General features: G+C 46.2%; 1 protein-coding gene across 2 annotated transcripts in view; it reads right to left on the reverse strand.

Moving 5' to 3' along the window:
• gpc5c (glypican 5c) overlaps positions 1-17,500 on the reverse strand; it is a 152,582-nt gene that overhangs the window by 95,171 nt on the left and 39,911 nt on the right. Inside the window, exons 4-6 of one of the 2 annotated variants that reach the window (XM_076293774.1) lie at positions 5,248-5,426; positions 3,307-3,366; positions 779-898 (exon numbers count right to left, since the gene is read on the reverse strand). In XM_076293774.1, coding sequence (XP_076149889.1) covers positions 779-898; positions 3,307-3,366; positions 5,248-5,426 — 359 coding nt within the window. The remainder of the gene's footprint in view (positions 1-778; positions 899-3,306; positions 3,367-5,247; positions 5,427-17,500) is intronic. The other variant, XM_076293775.1, reaches the window with a different exon arrangement.

Consider the following 17,500-nt stretch of genomic DNA (forward strand, 5'->3'; position numbering starts at 1 on the left):
ACTGGTCAAATCAAATTCAGTGGGGTTTTTTGACAAGCAGTGCATACGACAGGCCTTACAGGAGGTATCATGTAGACCTGGAGAGAGTGACAATGACCACTCTCACTCATTGCAGCGGCCAATGCTACGTTAGCGTTGTCCACCCAGGCAGAATGAAACATGACTGCTGGAAACTCAGGTCATGGTGCTCAGTTTTGACACCAAAAAGTATGAACATGACCCATGACCACACTGAGCCTCTTAGCCTACGGTTTGACATCCTCACCCTAACCTAAACTTTCACCCCGACCTTTCACCTTACAAAGGTCTGTGTCATACTGGCCGATTGACCCCAATGGTGACCTCTTCGCCCTCTACCTAGCATCAACACATATAGAAAGTTTACAAACACTCCATTATTTTGCTGTTAGAGGCCAAACATCAAAGGTTGGGTTGACTGCATGGAAGACATCAGTCAGCACCAGGGCAAAACAACAACAGAAGGCAGAGCTTTCACATGGGTCTGTTCTGATTCAACTTGGGGGTAGGCCACCACATATCGCTATCTGACCAGTAAGCAAAAGCAATCAATCAGGAAACCACCTGTGTAATACAGGGCATATAGGAAGACTGAACACACTGACGTTTGGTGATATAGTTAATTGCCATTTACAGTTTACTTTTGTTTCCATTGTTCCGTCATCACTCTGAGGTATTTCAGATATGTAATGCTCAAGAGGCCATTTTGCCATCTGGCCAACAGGAAGTGAATAAAGAAAGCGTCTGCTCTGGCTCTCACCTCTCCACCACCTCGTCTCCGCTCCAGCAGGTGAACTCCATGCCCATCTCGCCCTCACACAGCATCTCCGGCAGCGCCCCGAAGAAGGTCTTATAACGCGGGATGTAGCCCACAAACTCCCTGCAAAAACAAACAAACAAACCAAATAGGAGCTGTTACATCAAACCAGTCCCCATGGAAAGATAGATAGATAGATAGATAGATAGATAGATACTTTATTGATCCCCAAGGGGAAATTCAGGGGGTCTCAGTAGCATACAGACATCACACACAACATGCACAGCAGAAATGGTAAATATAAGTATAAGTATAAACATATAACCAAACTCTACTGTACAATAGAGATAGTAGGAGATAAGAAAAACTAACAAAACTAAATACTAAATATACTACATAAATTAAACGTAAAAAATCCAGTGTGCTTGAGGGTGATCAAGCATGAGACGCTTGTAGTGACAGGGCCTGTAGTTCTGTGTGCATGGTGAGGTGCTCAAGAGAGTGAGTGTCATGGTGAAGGTGCAAAAGTAGTCCAACAGTAGTCCAACAGTGCAACAGTGCAATAATAAGGTCTAGAGACCAGCATAAATAATATGGACAAATAGGAGAGTAAAGTATAATGTAGACAAGGTAATATAAAAAACTATAAAAAACTATGTCAGTGCAAGAACAGGTTGAGGTAATAGGGTTACAGCCATTCAGTATTGTAAAAAAATATTCAGCCATTCAGTATTGGAAAAAGCCACACATTGTGTGTATGTGTGTGTGTGTGTGTGTGTGTGTGTGTGTGTGTGTGTGTGTGTGTGTGTGTGTGTGTGTGCCAGACTAACTGCACTAAACAAACAGAGAGGCCGAAGAATACTGCTATTTCACTATTCTCTGTTTCAGGTCATGTTGCCAGGGGAATGGGGCTGGTATTTGCGGGTGCAGTGATTCACCACATAATCTTGTAAGGGAGGACAGGGCTACAAATCTCCCATTCAATGGTCAACCAGCTCCATGAGCATCCCATGTCTTTGTTATACGGCCGGGGTCAAAGCGATTAGTGGAATCTGGACCTTTGGGTCTTGAGCCCCTGTCTTGGATCCAGTGGATCCTGATCGGACACTTGTTAGGGCCACCCAGGGGTGTGTGTGTGTGTGTGTGTGTGTGTGTGTGTGTGTGTGTGTGTGTGTGTGTGTGTGTGTGTGTGTGTGGTGGAGAGGGGAGGGTTAACAATGCGAGGGGTTCAGGCAAGGTCATGTGCTGAGTAAGAGGCCCATCAATCAGGCCTGTCATCAGAGAAGACTCCAGCGCCTGGGCTACGGGGAGGGAGAGACCAACTGGCCTTTGGAAGAGGTTACACACACCATAAATCACCCCAGGGAACATCCGCTTGACAATCACACACACACACACACACACACACACACACACACACACACAAACAAACAAACACACATGCACGCACGCACGCACGCACACACACACACACACACACACACACACACAGATACTCAGTGATAGTCTGGCTATAAATTTCCAGGGGTCTGTGATACGTTATTATCACACAAAACCCATAAGACAACTAATGCATTTACAACTGCAAGCCACAAGGGGAAAACCAGTTACGCCATTTGTTTAGATGTCCTGGTTATTGCCCTGTCTTAAAGTTTGCCTCATCTCACAATGCCCCAATGCCTAGTGGTGAACTCTATGCAAAAACCAGTACAGTCACAGCGGAAACATCCTGGGTCAGATCGTTTGTAAGTTGTAATGTACGGTCTGTCACGGCTATCTCCAATGCATCAATTTGGGGACATTTTTGGAGTCATGTGATGTTAGTTGTGTGTGTGGAGATGTTGAGGTCAGTATAAAGAGTTGCAATCCATTTAGTAAACATTTAGTAAGAAAAACAAAAACAAGGGGAAAACCAGTGGTATCAGTTTTCTTTTTCTTTTTTTTTTACGTTGCCACAGTTACAACTGGCATGTTCTTAAATACTTGGGAACTTTATGATTTCAACAATAAATGAAAATACTTAAAAGTAGTGCAAATGTAAAACACAGTGTTCTGCACCCAACACACACTACAAATCTTAAAACGACAAACTTTCCACAAATATTAACAAAACTGACATCACTGTTTTCCCTTTACTTCCTTCAGTTATTTGTGATCATGATGTGATATAAACTTAGATAAGATAGCAGTGATTAGCTATGATTCATATGACAGCAAATGTCCTAAGGGAAAATGAATTCTGTTTTGTTTACAAACTGTAATCATATGTATTTATATAGTTGTTATATTTCCCACCCCTATTTACTACATCCATAAAGACAAAACCACACATGGATACACTGACAATACAAACACATACACAAACTCACACAGAAACAGATCCAGTACACAGCACACAACCACAGACCAATGCATACAGATCACTCATTGCTATGTTATGTCCACATTCATGTACTTGTTGACAGAGAGAGACAGAAAGAAAGAGAAAGAGTTCACAGTCCAACTGCGGCAGTCAGAAGACCCATGCTTACCTAGATATCTTTTTCAGACTTTTAGGTTTATCACTCTTGGAAGGTTTCAGGGGGAGAGAGCTGGGGAGAGTCGACACCCCCCGGGATAAGACAATGGAGTAGTCCAAGGAAGGTGGATGCAAGCAGGATTGTGGGGGGGGGGGGGGGTGGAAGGGAAGAGGGAGAGGGGGGACGGGGGGGTCAGACAGGTGGAAAACAAAAGGATAATACGACAAAGGGGAGGGGAGGGGGGAGAGAAAGAGTCATGATCCTGAAGGAAAATAAGTCATCATGCACATGCAACCAGCCCACCCCACCACCAAGAAGAGGAGAGTACACACACCGACATGTGCAGTGGAGCATCACCGCACTGCAAGCATATGTGCAATAACATACATGATTTAATGAACAGCACAGCATATCTCACATTCCACTCTGGCATCCTCTTTGTACTCACAAAGAAACCTAAAGTCCTTCTATCATAACTAAACAAACTTCTAAACATATGTGAGCTTCCTGGACTCTCCTAGCTTTAAAGTTCTTCACCATCACTCTGGCTATAGAACATATTCGAGCCAATGACGATGTTCTTTTAAATGGGCTCGCTACATTTCTCCTCTTGTATTAGTTCTCTGTCTTCATCTGGCTACCTGACAGAGCATGGAAGCAGCTTTTGGCTTTGGGGTTGATGCTGACCCAGCACCTGCTGTGATAATCGGAAGATGAGGACATTTTCTTTCATTAGGCAAAGAGTAAGGTAATGATGCGGTCTGAACGGTGTGCCACTACACGGCTCAGACTGGCACGAGTGGATGCCCTTGTAGTTAATGCCAGCTAACTGGCGTGCAAGTGTGGGTCCTGGGTATGTGTCTGAGTCTGAGTCTGTGTGTGTGTGTGTGTGTGTGTGTAATAAGTAGAGTGGGCAGACTGGCGGGCCCAAAAAGGAAACTGTTGAACCCTCCTGATTAATGCCTCGCATGTCTCGTCCTGCCCTCTCTGCCTTCTCGCCCTGCCAAGCTGACAACCAAACACGGGCCTAACTGCCCACCAGGCCAAGCACAACATCCGTCCAGCCATGGGCAGCAGCACCGCGGGCAACTTAAAAACACCCCGCGTGGACGGATGCAAGGGGGCAAAATTAATCTCTTGCCCTGGGTGACGTCAGTGAGAGGCCTCTGTCAAATCATCTCCCCTGCCCCCCTGCCCCCAACCACCCCAACGTTAGCCCCCTAGCATGAAGACTGGCCCCCAAATATGTCCTTTAGGATAGGTCAATTTCCCCACGGGATTAGCCCCACTTACCGAAGGAGCCAGCATGTCTGCGGGGCAGAAGAGGTGATGGGCGGGGGGGCAGTAGAGTGTTGGAGGGAGGGTAATAGAGGGCTGGGGTGGGGGAGTTATGAAATCATCAGCCCCTGACATTTGTAGTGTGAGTGGTACAAATCAGCACCGGCAGAGCCTCCCCGTGCCACAGCAAAGCCCCGGCTCAGCTGGAGAGGAAATGTCATCAACACCAGTGTCCCGCACGCCGGACGCTTATACACAGAGATGTACCAGGTCTATGCACACGTAAGAAATCAGATCTCCACTTGACTCAGACTTCCATTCCCATGACTGTGTGTGTGTGTGTGTCAGTGTGTGTGTGTGTGTGTGGGTGAGTGGCTGTGGGTGTGTGTCACAGGATCACTTAAATGGGATCATAATGTGCACACCACTCTGAAGGACAACAAGCGATATGTCACTGGTGCTGTATATATAGTTGTGGGTCAGACATGATAATCATGGACAGGCTTAGGCTAAGGGCAAACTACTGTAACTGGAGAGTCTAACTGGAGCACTTGTTGATATTAACACCGTACAAAATAAAATCTGAATCTGAGGTATTACAGGTGTTGATGGGTCAGAAATAGAAGCAAAAAAATGATACTCTTTAATAGTCACGGTCAAAGGTAGTGGTCTCACCTTCTCAAGTGGGCGAGCCTTCCCCGAAGCTCAACATCTGGACCCTCCGAGAAAGGCGTTGAAGCTGAGGGGGCTGTGGCTGTGGACGTGGCCGTTGCCGTGGACACGGACCAGCGTCCCTCCGTTGGAGTGTGTGAGCTGGGTGCCTCCGCTGTGGATGGGCCACACACTTTATCCACCTGAGAGGGTTTTTTTTGGACACAGAGGAGGTGAGTTAAGATGAGACACGGCTAGTGGGTGAGGAGAGGAGCTTTCCATTTCATACGATCGTTCAAAAAAAAATCTTGGAGTAGTGAAGGGTGTCATATTCATTTGTTCAACAGAAAAAAAAGGGAGGCTAATGTTGCGATGAACTGAGACAGAAAGGAGGAGAAGTGAAACAGACTGAGAGTGGGTGAGATGGAGAAGGGGAAAAAATAAATAAAAAAGATAGAATGAGAGAGAGAGTGAGGAGAAGAGAGAGAGAGAGAGAGAGGGAGAGAAGAATAATGGTATGGGTGATGCACTAGAAGAGCTGGGAGATGGATCTGCTCCCTGTCTGCTATAAAGCTCCTCTAATGGGATTAAACACAATCAGAAGCCCTTAATGATGATCAGTGTACGCTGCAAGCTATCGACAGGCCTGCACTGCCCCCACCCTCACCCCCACCCCCTGCTGCTGCCCTGCCATAATTAAGAGCCAGGCAGGTAATGAAAAAAGCCCAACGATCCCGCCACCGCCCAATCAATGCCATTTCATCCACTTAAAAGCTTTCCCACACACACACACACACACACACACACACACACACACACACAGGCTTTCCATAAAGCAAGCTGTTCAAAAGACAGTGCTTTCTCTGTGGTGGTACTAGACGGAGAGAAGGATGGGGGGGGGGGGGCAGCAGATAGCATTGCAGCTACTGTCTAGTCAGTGGTGGGAGTAAACTGCACCCATTACATCATACTCAGACAGTGTCATTAGTAAACGTGAATGCTATTCAATAGTGCGGCACTGTGTGGTTTACGGTTTCGTTGTTTTGAGATGCTCAGGGCTTCAGACGGTAACTTGGGCGATGAACTGTCCGTGTGCGTGAGTGAGTGAATGGGCAGTGAAGGTAAAGTGAGCGTAGTGGCTCGGCACGGCGCGGCGTGGCCGTGAAAATAAACAGGCTACTGTAGCGCGAGCGACGGGGCTGACGTGAAAAGGCATCGCTTTCTCCAGGCAGAGGCCCGGGCTGGACTACTGTTTGCTCAAGGGCCTAGATCAACAGGTGGATCTCTTTGATTCGCCAGACCCCTGGGGCTCCTGGGTGTAGACAACCCCCCCCCTCCTCTATCCCTCCCTCTCTCCCTCTCTCGCTCAGGGACCACTGCTCTGAGGCATTCCTGTGCGGCCCTGGCCCTGACTTCAGAAGGCCCTGCCTGCGCCAGAGAGAGAGAGAGAGAGAGAGAGAGAGAAAGAGAGAGAGAGAGAAAGAGAGAGAGAGAGCAAGGGGGAGAGGGTGCTGAGTGAAGTGGTTCCACCGATCGCACTGGGCCGGGCTGTGCTTATGCCACCGGCGGCCCGTGCCTGTTTACCCAGCGAAGGTTTTGGCTTTCTGACGCAGTAGAAGATTCGTGCTGGGAGACTTCAAAAGTGCCAGAAAAACACACAACATTCATACACGCACACAACTCATGGGTTGGTGTTTACATATATGCTCCTCAGGGTGGGCGAACGTGTTTTGTAAGAGTCCAGGGAAGTACTCTGAGTGTAAAATACACACACACACACACACACACACACACACACACACAACTAAAGAGCTACATAAACACACTGCCCATAGGCAGGCGCGATGCGGAAGAAAACAGCACAGCCTCAGAGTGGCAGAAATGTGTGCAACAATTGTGAAACCGCAGGTCGTCGGGGCCCATATGCCAAAGGAGCTAAAAATACCAGCAGCAGCCTCAAGGGGTGGACCAGTCAGTCAACCCGAGGCGGCCAGTAGAGGCTGTTTAAACGGAAGTGTCAAAATAACAGCCCTTTTCTGTGCGAGTGTGTATGTCACGATGTTTGAACCCCTAAATGAGAACTGCTCACAAACACTGAGGAAGGCCAACCATGTGTGTTATATTACAAAAAAGATGGAGAATCAAAGGATCAAAAAAAGAAAGCAAGGAAACAGAGCAATATTTCCCAGTTTCTAAGTGATATGGGTTACTGGTGAGTAGAGAGGTAGTTCACTGATTCACTGTCCACAATTGTGTTCAAAATCCGACTATATCATTCTCCTCTTCCTGGCCTTCTCTTCGTTCTTTTTCACTTCTCTCCATCTCCATACTTGCCTTTGAGTAATGACTTCGCCCTGCTCCTCCACCCATCCCCACCCCTTGGCTTCATTTGATCCATTTGGAATTCTTTTTCCTCTTCAAGATCTCTCTTTGATTCACCCTTTCATACTTAGGGATGTATGTCCTGAAGGAAACACCAGTTCATGCAAAGCCAACGTTTAAAATGTGCATTTAATAGACGTTTCCTTACTTGTCTTTTCTAACCATCACCCTCTCTCTCTCTCTCTTCTCTTCTCCTCTCATCCATCCTCCATTCCATCCATCCCCACCCTGTAGTGGAAGCCAGGGCTGAGCCAGGCGGAGCGGGGTCAGGAGGCAGACACGGAGGAGAGGAGCTGGCTCGGCTCGAGCCAGCGGTGAGGCATTAACCTCGGGCATCGCGGGCTCGTAGATTAAACACAGACCCTCAGTCTGGAGACACCACCGCCGCAGAGCAAGGCCAGCACCGCAGCAGTGCTCACAGAGGCTCCATCACTCGCTGCTCAAACACCCTTTGGCCTTCAAGAGTGGCCAAAAAAGCCATATGAAGAAGCTGGCGGAACCCCATGTAGCTTTGCTAACTAATCTGAAACCTTCAATTGTAAAAAAAAAGTAATCTAAATCATTCTTACGACCACATTTAAAACACTTTTCACCCATTTCTCTTTTTTTGCTTTTAGAGTGCTGTTTAATACTTTTTCAGTTTTATTAAATGGTATTTTCTATTTGATTCAGTTGGTTTTCTGTGATTCTTAATATCTCGACCCAAGTGCCGGTAGCAGTACTCACTTTCAGGCTGAATGCATTGAGCTAGATTGGTGACGGTGGATAGGAATGATCTGTTATGATGCAGGGTGTGGATAGAAATGTGCTGACGCCTTAATAGTGGATTATGGTGATGAATCTAGGGGCCTGAATTTCAGGGTTTTCTGGGAAGGTGGGAGATTGATGACAGCTTGATTCCAACATGAGGTTGGCTGCTTCACTCTGTCTGCAGACTGGATGTTAACACTGAGACTGGAAGCTGCTAAGGAGTCAATGTTAGGGCCTCCATTATTGAGTCTGGGTAAGCCGTAGGTGGCTTGTTTGCTGCCGAGTGTGGCACGGTGCTAAACAGGATGGCACTGGGTCGTGGGATGCCAAGCACGTTGGCGCTGGGAAATACCCACACTCTTGGTATTAATAATCAGGGCTATTATGGGTCTGGAATGCCTGGGGCTGTCTGACACAGCCTGACTTTAGTCTGGCTAGGCTGGAGGTGCTGGGGCATGAATGGACGGAGCAAACACACACACACACACACACACGCACACACACACACACACACACACACACACACACACACACACACACACACACAGAGACACACATACAAAAGGGGAATGGACACTGGTCCTGGGGCCAGGGCAAGCCCCCCTTCTCCACTTAACAGTTCCTGCCAATGCCCAGTGCCATCCTAATGTGGCTGGAGATGCAGCTAGCCCCATGGCCTCATTCATCCAGCCCCACACAAACCAGCGCAGTCCAGAGCCAGGGCTCAGCATGGGCTCAACTACAACACGGCGCAGACCTGAACGGCTGCCACCACAGGCCATGATATCTCACTTGCTTGTGACTTCCTTGTTTATTCTGTGATATTCTGGGGTAGAGTAGCCAAGGTAGCCAGAGCTGGTTTATAAAGGGGCAGTTCTTCCTCCATGAAAGTAAGCTGCATGAAGCCACAAGAGCTGCCATTAGGTTGAGAGAATGTCAGGTCCTTTGATGTCACTTCCTGCTTACTGTGGCTATTCTGTATAACAGAGGGTGTGCCTGCCTTGTTGCCTCACTGCTATAATAGATAGGTGTACAAACATTTTACGTTACAGTAATATATTACATCAGGATGTCACAAGAATGTCAGGCTAGCTAATGCCAGCTACCATCCAAAATTAGATAGACTGTTGGAAGCCTCTCCAATCACATCATATGTTATTTTTGGTTACATTAACAGTGTAATGCGGTGTCTGTTTGACTGTAACTTTTCACAAATCTACATGAGAAAAAAAAACTAATTACATTTAATTACAAACATGTGCAGCAAGTGTTGAGACAAATTACATATTTCCTACATTGTGGGCAAAGGCCATCTGCCGTCTTTGTTGACATTTTCCAATTGCTTGGTGAAGCTGTCAAACAGATTTATGGGCAACGGGCAGCATTGAGGACACACTGATGCTGCCTTCTAAACGGAGCGAGGTCAGTTTGAAGGCATCTTAGCAGACAGGAGAGTTTAATCTGTTTTGTAAGATCCTTGATGCCTCCTAAGAAAGTATTTTAGCCTGATTCCAACAGACACTGTATATAGAGGGGGTAGGGAGAATGCGCCAAAACAACCCTCCTCATCTCCACCCCACCCTCCAAAAAACACAGCCTATTTAAAGATGCCTGTGGGAGCCAGGATGGGATGTTATATTTCTGTTCTACACTTGTTTGCTGTTGTGTTTATTGTTCCATATTTTTTTATGAATATGATACTGCCGCTTGACTTTTTTTTCCTTTATTTCGCTAGTACCTAGGAAACCTCAAATGCTCCTTGTCAAACTCCTGCTCTTCGACATCGTCTCACAGACAATAAATATCAGTTCAGACGCACTGAAGGCTCCTGTAGTAATAAGTGCTTAGCAGAAATGTTCCCCACTGTGTCAGGGGGCTGTAACTCTTTCAACAAAACTCTGACACTAGCTAAGAATACCATGGTGATAAAAACTGGAGCACCGCAAATACCCTATGAAAGGGCCATTTAAAATGGCTGACATTTCCACGTCTACAAAAAGAGCTTTATATCTGTGTGCATGCTTACACATCCACTGAGAATGACATATTGTATTTCGGTTAAAGAGAAATAAGAATTGTGGCTTATTGCTAACATCAGTCTTATAAAACCTGAGTCTTTTGATGTCATTTCTGTAAAATAATGTCTGATGTCTGACTGCCAAGGCAGCACAGAAAAAAAAAACATGTTTGAACTGTGCAACTGGAAAACACACAGAGAACCAGCAGAAGTCCTCCCACTGCAGGACCCCACATATGCACTTGAGTTTCCCTGTGTAATTTAGTCTGATGCCATTTCTAGCTGGCCTCAAGTTAGAGAAAAGGGGGAAAAATCACAGCTGTTTACGAAAGGAGAAAATATGCAAACTTTGCCTGTACAACTGAAAATTTGTGGAGGTCAGTCTTAGTGTTATTTGCTCTATGCCCCCCTTTAAAAGCAATATTTACAGCAGAACTGCGTAGGAAAAGCTTCAGAGAGAAAGAGCTCTGTCATTAGCATGCCAAGCCAATGGGGATGGGAGCGAAGCACTTTAAACAAAAGGAGAGAACAAAACAGTCAGATACCAAACACGCGTACATGTGCATGTGCATGTGCACACACACACACACACACACACACACACACACACACACACACACACAGCTCTTCAAATGAAAGCATATGGGAAGCAAACACATTTCAAGCCAAGGCGTGGGCTGAGGATCACAAACAAATGACCAGGATGAGAAGAACAGCACTAAAAAGCCAGGGCCAATGAAGGAACTAAAGAGGAGATATAAAATGATGGCAGCATTGGCCTGACGATCTGTCAAACAAACAGGGAGATGAACGGGGAAGGGGAACGATACTGTAAAATGACTCTCCTCGTCCTCCCGCTCCACTCGACCCTGAAGAGCACACGCCTCTGATCCTGTGCTGACTCACAGCAATAACGATCCGGAATGTTCTATAGCACAGACCTGTGTGTTTATATGTTTGGGACAGAGAGAGAAAGTGTGTGTGTTTATGTGTGTGTGTGTGTGTGTGTGTGTGTGTGTGTGTGTGTGTGTGTGTGTGTGTGTGTCTATATGTGTGTGACAGAGAGAGAAAGTGAGTGTCTGTGTGTGTGTGTGTGTGTGTGTGTGTGTGTGTGTGTGTGTGTGTGTGTGTGTGTGTGTGTGTGTGTGTGTGTGTGTGGTAGGCTTTTCCAGACCACCTGTCCATCCTTGTTATATCTTTAAAATCCCAGCTATTCCATTTCGGACATTCCTACTGTGGTTGACTAAGGGCTGGTGCCACTGACTGGACGTTCTCTCAGTCTTTGGGGAGAGCGGAGGCATGTGCTTTCTCTGTGCACGCATACACACACAGACACACACACACACACACACACGCACACACACACGCACACACACGCGCACGCACACACTCACTCACACGGTCACATCATGAAATAGTCCTTGCTCCCTGAATTTGTGGGAAGAGTATGCATGGTTGTCACTGTCAGTTTTGTGCAAGTTTTCATCAAGTGCTTGTGTCTGCTTTGCATTTGTCATGGTTATGGGGTACAACTGTGTCTATCTGAGCGTGGGCATCTCTACTATTCTGTAAATACGTTTAACAGTGTGTGTGAGTGTGTGCGCCTGTGTGTGTGTGTGCATGTGCGCACGCACGTTTATCTGTATAGTGTGTGCATTTCTGTGCATGCGTGTATAGTTGAAAATGCTGATATATCTCAAAGCTTTTTGTGTCGTGCAGTGTTTGTGCAAGTGCACGTGTTCCTAGGTAAGTGTAAGTCTTACATGTCTGTATATCCATATGAACAGTAAATGTATTGCTTCTTGGGTGCATACAGTATGTATGCATATACAGTATGTGGTATTATATCCATTTGAATGTATGTATGTTTGTGAGTGTGTGTGTGTGTGTGTGTGTGTGTGTGTGTCGGTTTATGAGGAGGCGGCCAGAAGGCAAGGGAATCTGGCTGTCTGTGTCCGAATTGTCTTTCCTCTCTGGGAGTATTTCCTTACAGCTACCAGTGGTGGTCCTCCAAAGAGGTTTATTTGTGTAAGGATTAGTCCTAAATGCGCAAGAACTTTCTCAGCAACCCCCCCCCCCCCCCCCAATCCTCACCCCAACCCCCTGGTTTTGATGCAATGCATTGTGGGTGTGCACTGCCGGGCCGGCTAACGCCAATTCTTTTGTCCACTTCTGGTTTGTATTCGGTGGAGACCAAACCCTACAACAACTCCTTGAGCTACTCAGATTTTCTCTCTCTCTCTATCTCTCTCTCTCTCTGACTGACACACACACACACACACACACAGCACAAAGAAGACTACTGCTCCTCCAGACTTTGCCAAAGACCACAATACAGGAGCTCAGAGCCTCAAGCTTGTTTTGATGGTCAGGACTCTTCTCACGACAAGCTCACAAAAACACACTTTCACTCTCTCTCTCTCTCTCTCACTCTCTCTCTCTCTCTCTCTCTCTCTCTCTCTCTCTCGGAACACTCCGCTCAGCACAACACCGTGTTTACAGTAATTAAGAACCGTCATGGATTAGTCTTGGTTGTAATTAAAATGTCCGCCACAGACACCAAATTGCTTTTCTGCATACAAAAACCACAGCACCAAAGACACAGTTTTGTGCGCCAAACAAAAAAACAAAAAAAGAGGATTTGTTTGCCAGGGCCTTGAGGTGGCCTGCAGATTAACTGTGAATTACAAAGATTCCCATCCGCCCTCAATGACTCGTCTGCATGAGAAGCCGTCTGTCTATATTTATCTCATAATATGCTGTCTGTCTTCAAACTTCTTGCTAACTTTCTGTAAGAGTTCCTGTATGAACTTGTGGATAAGCATGGGATGAGATGATAAAAGCCAAATCATTTTTCTCCAAATCAGCATTGTTCTCTGCTTGTTAGTATTCTGGTTAGCGCTCTTGTAAGCTTGTTAGCATTCAAAAGATGACATGGGCAGGACTCTTGGGTAAAATGCTGGCCCATTTCAGCAGGGACTGGCCTCTCGTTGCCTCTCGTTTAATCCCGGCTGGGGAATAGGATGTTGTTGTGTCCCTCCACTACCTTTGGTGGTGCTGTTTCCTTTGTTGCTGCTTCTGTTACCTTTTTCTAATTGTGTACAGGTGAGACAGGTGAACAGTAGGTTTTCTAACAGGTTTTTCACCTGTGACCTGAGAGGATTAGAACGTATGTACTGCTGAAGCATGTCTGATAGGTATTTAGGTCCTGCTCCATTTACTGATTTATAAACAAGCAATAGTGCTTTAAAGTCAATTGTGTGAAATGATATGATTTTAGCCAGCTGATAACTATGCCTGTAAATCCAACCCAGTGTTCTAGTCTGTGTAGTAAAATATTGTGATCAACAGTGTCAAATGGTGCACTAAGGTCCAGTAGCACTAGGACTGATGTTTTACCTGAATCTGTGTTGAGGCATATGTCATTGAAAACTTTAATGAGAGCTGTTTCAGTGCTGTGCTTGTTTACTTTCCCTCTTCCCTTGCTCTCTTCTCTTTCCTCTCTCTCTCTCTCTCTCACCCCCTCCCTTTAGGTGTCCTTCTTGCTCATTCACGCTCCCTCTCCCCTCTCCCACTATCCCTCTCCATCTACTGGATGGTGCAGAGTGATAATGCCTTCAGTAGCGTAGCGATGTAGAGATGACCTCATCATAACTGATGGACTGCGTCAACAGTAAATGCCCTCCACCCTCAGACACCCCGCCATCACTCTCTATTGCCCTGCAACCAACTCTTCATCTTGTACGGCTAGTTTCAGCAGTATCTAACAACCGAATTTCACAAAATGAAAATAGTAGGAGTTAATTCCCCAGTTTAGTTAAGTTGAGAGAGTGCAACGCTTGGTATATCTATTTACTTGTTTTTCTGTTTGTTCATTTTTAAATAAGCTGCTCAAACGGCAGAATGCATGATTCTCCTTTCCAAACAGTTGATAGTTTGATAGCAAAAACCATTACTTCTGCAGACAGTATCTGATCTAGCAGCCTCTGCCCAACACGCAAGACTTCATTTGCCTTTCATTAGTGACTGGAAGTGAGTCACACGGGCAGTGAGCGAGAGCATCCAGGAGTGAGGTCTATCGCTTAGTGCTTCCCAGGCAGAACACAGAGCACAGAGCCCAGAGAATACAGCCAGCCCAGGAATACAGCCACAAAGCTGCTGCTCATTAAATAATATGAACTGTCTGACTGATCCTTTCCAAAGTGCAGCTCAAAGAGCTTCCTGATCTACACAGACAGAGAGAGAGAGAGAAAGAGAGAGAGAGAGAGAGAGAGGCTTGGTCTAGATGACTAAGAAGATGAGAGCAAGCCATGGTAATATGCAGTGTCGAAATGCATCCAGACCTAAATGTATAATAGTGCGTTTGGAAACAAGTATTTAGAACATTTCCAAATATGTTTGATACTATGTGGGGAGTATGGGGCTGGTTCTGCTTCCAGCCGTGGATTCCAAAATGAGATCCCATAGCCAGTGCTGCCCCACTTAGTTAGATTACCCCAAAGGAACGAACGTCTTCATCAGATTCCCCTCCACAGCATCAGGCACTATAATGAATGGCAGCACAGTGTTACAGCATAGACGCTGCATGGCCTGGGGTGGAAACTAAACAGGTGTATATACTGAAATTTATTTGATTTGATTTAAGTAGAATGTTTTTTTTTTTTATTCATTAAAAACAAAAGCTATCTTCACTGTTGGTTTCTACTGTACTGTAGACTACATAATGTGATGTGTTCAATCAGACCTGCCATGATGCTCAACACGGAAACAGAGATTTCACAGATCCCTAGTTTCCTTTCAGGCGCATTACTAAAGGAAAATTCCACACTTAAGGCATCACGGCAGCAAGACAATAAATCCCGAGAGCATCTGACTTCCCCATGTTTTCGCCTCGCCACGCACCCTCTCACAGCCGAGCCTGTGGCCTGGAAGCCTCCACACTTCCTGATAGGGGCGTCTTTGATCGACTGGAACTCGACATCTCCCCTTCCGCTCCCATGTAGCAGAGCGTGTCCTTACCGCCACACAGACCCAGAGGAACCCACTGACCCCTCATGCCCTCACTACCTGGCTCACATGTGTTTTGCCTTCCCATAGCCCTTTTCTCCTCTGAGAACCCTGTCCTAAACCCACCCGATGAGGTCTCCGACCGCTTCAAATAATCTTCTCTCTCTCTTTTCTTCCCCATTTTGTCTCTGCTCCTCCTTTCCCCTCATTTTCCTTATCTCCGGTGCTATCGTGTCTCTTTTTTCGGTTCCCGCTAACGTCAGAGCAAATTCCTTCCACTCCTACCCTGTGTCTTGGCGATAAAACGGATTCTGATTTTGCGTTGCTTTTCTTCATCGCAGAGTGCTGCTGTCTGCTGCCCAGACCTCAGCCTGAACAGGGCCAGCTCTAGTCCAAACTCCGCCAGCCATCCTGACCGCCACACCTGTCTCCCTCTCAATTTGTTCCCTCTCTTTTATAACCCACTTGACCTTTCACCTTGTTTCAGTTCCATTGTCTTTCCCCTTGGCCTCCTTCCATCTAGTTCACCTTCCACTCTTCTGACACTCTTCATCCATCTATCTCTCCTCTCCTCTCCTCTCTCTCTGATCCCTCCCTCCACTCCCCGCTCAATGTCCTCAGTTCACACTCGGACCTCCCTTTCGTTTGAAGGTTCACTGTTTCTTTTTCATCCTATTAAATCTGTCTATTTTATTTCTCCTCTTCTCCTCCACTTTGCATCCTGCTTTCATCTTTGGCATCATTTCTTCTCCAGCCCCTCGTCTTCCTCCCGCTCTGTCCCTGCATTCATCAACGCCGCTCTTCAGCTTTTTTTTTTCCATGGGATGTCAATGGCAATTTTAACAGACAAAACCACTCTCATCTCTTCCTATAAATAGTCCTTTGAGCTCCAGTGTACAGTATAAACAGAATCATAAACATGGCTCTGTTTTTCCAACCTTGTGTGATAGCTGTTTGCCATAATTAAAATCATCAGCGTATGATTTGCTGCCTGGTTCACCCAAAGAAAAAAAAAAAACGGATGTTCTTTTCACATCCTCTGTCTTTCCAACCGACCCAGTAAACAAATTTGGAAACTATGACATTAAATGGGTTCCAGGATCTGTCCCAGCACCAGACACTGAGATGTGCCTTTCTGAACTGACGCTGGGCTCACTGACAATTAGCACAGCACTGGGAGAGATTAAAGTCTCAGGATCTGACTTTGGAGGAGGAAGCTGGGGGAGCTGAAGTCCACTGGCAGCTCTACTGCGGTTCTCCCCACTTACTTTTAAAGAGCTTTTTTGCTTTGTCTTATCATCTCACTTTAAAATAAAGCCTATTATTCTTTCATTGTGCAACTGATGCATCCATTCTGTGCAGCAACTTGACAATACTTTTGGTTCCTTTAAAAGTGCCTGATGTGCTGTAACTTTGCGTATACTACTAACAGACCCACACTTGATTGATGACTGCCAAATCTGCAGTTATTCTCGTGGAAGGCACTGCGGGGTCACTGTGGTACCATCACTCATTTATATTAATCAATGCCTTGGAGGGGAGAAAACTCCTTGGCCCAACTTGTGCTTGTCTTTCCCTAACTGAACATTTCCATTACCAACACAACTGAAATGGATAAAGTGCAAAGATTTATTTTTACCAACGTTAGTCATACAGTGCTGTGAAACATTTACTTTTTTCACACAGCCCCCCCCCCCGACTCGAGAGGTTAATTTATTATGATATTAACCATCTCCATAAATTCAGCCCTAAAACAAAATGATTATACAGTACAGGGGAGATGGAGCGCCCATTCAGCACATTCACGCAGAGAAGCACTGGCAGGACCCAAGGACATGAGCAGGGGATGTGGAACTGTGTGTGAGGGAGAGAGAGGGAGAGGGGGGGGGTGGTAGAAGAAGAGCGAGAGAGAAATGTGTGTGTGTGTGTGTGTGTGTGTGTGTGTGTGTGTGTGTGTGTGTGTGTGTGTGTGTGTGTGTGTGTGTGTGTGCGTGGAGAGTGAGAGAGGGAGAGAGAGAAAGAGACAGAAAGACCATTGAGTGTATGTGTGTGTGGGGGGGGGGGATTATGACTGTGTGTGTGTGTGTGTGTGTGTGTGTATGTGTATGGAGGGGTTAGTGG

This window comes from Alosa pseudoharengus, unplaced genomic scaffold (assembly GCF_046254945.1).
Source record: "Alosa pseudoharengus isolate Yale_2024_CS ecotype anadromous, Long Island Sound unplaced genomic scaffold, YU_APseudo_1.1 YU_APseudo_1.1_scf_2, whole genome shotgun sequence".
In the NCBI taxonomy this organism is placed as follows: domain Eukaryota; kingdom Metazoa; phylum Chordata; class Actinopteri; order Clupeiformes; family Clupeidae; genus Alosa; species Alosa pseudoharengus.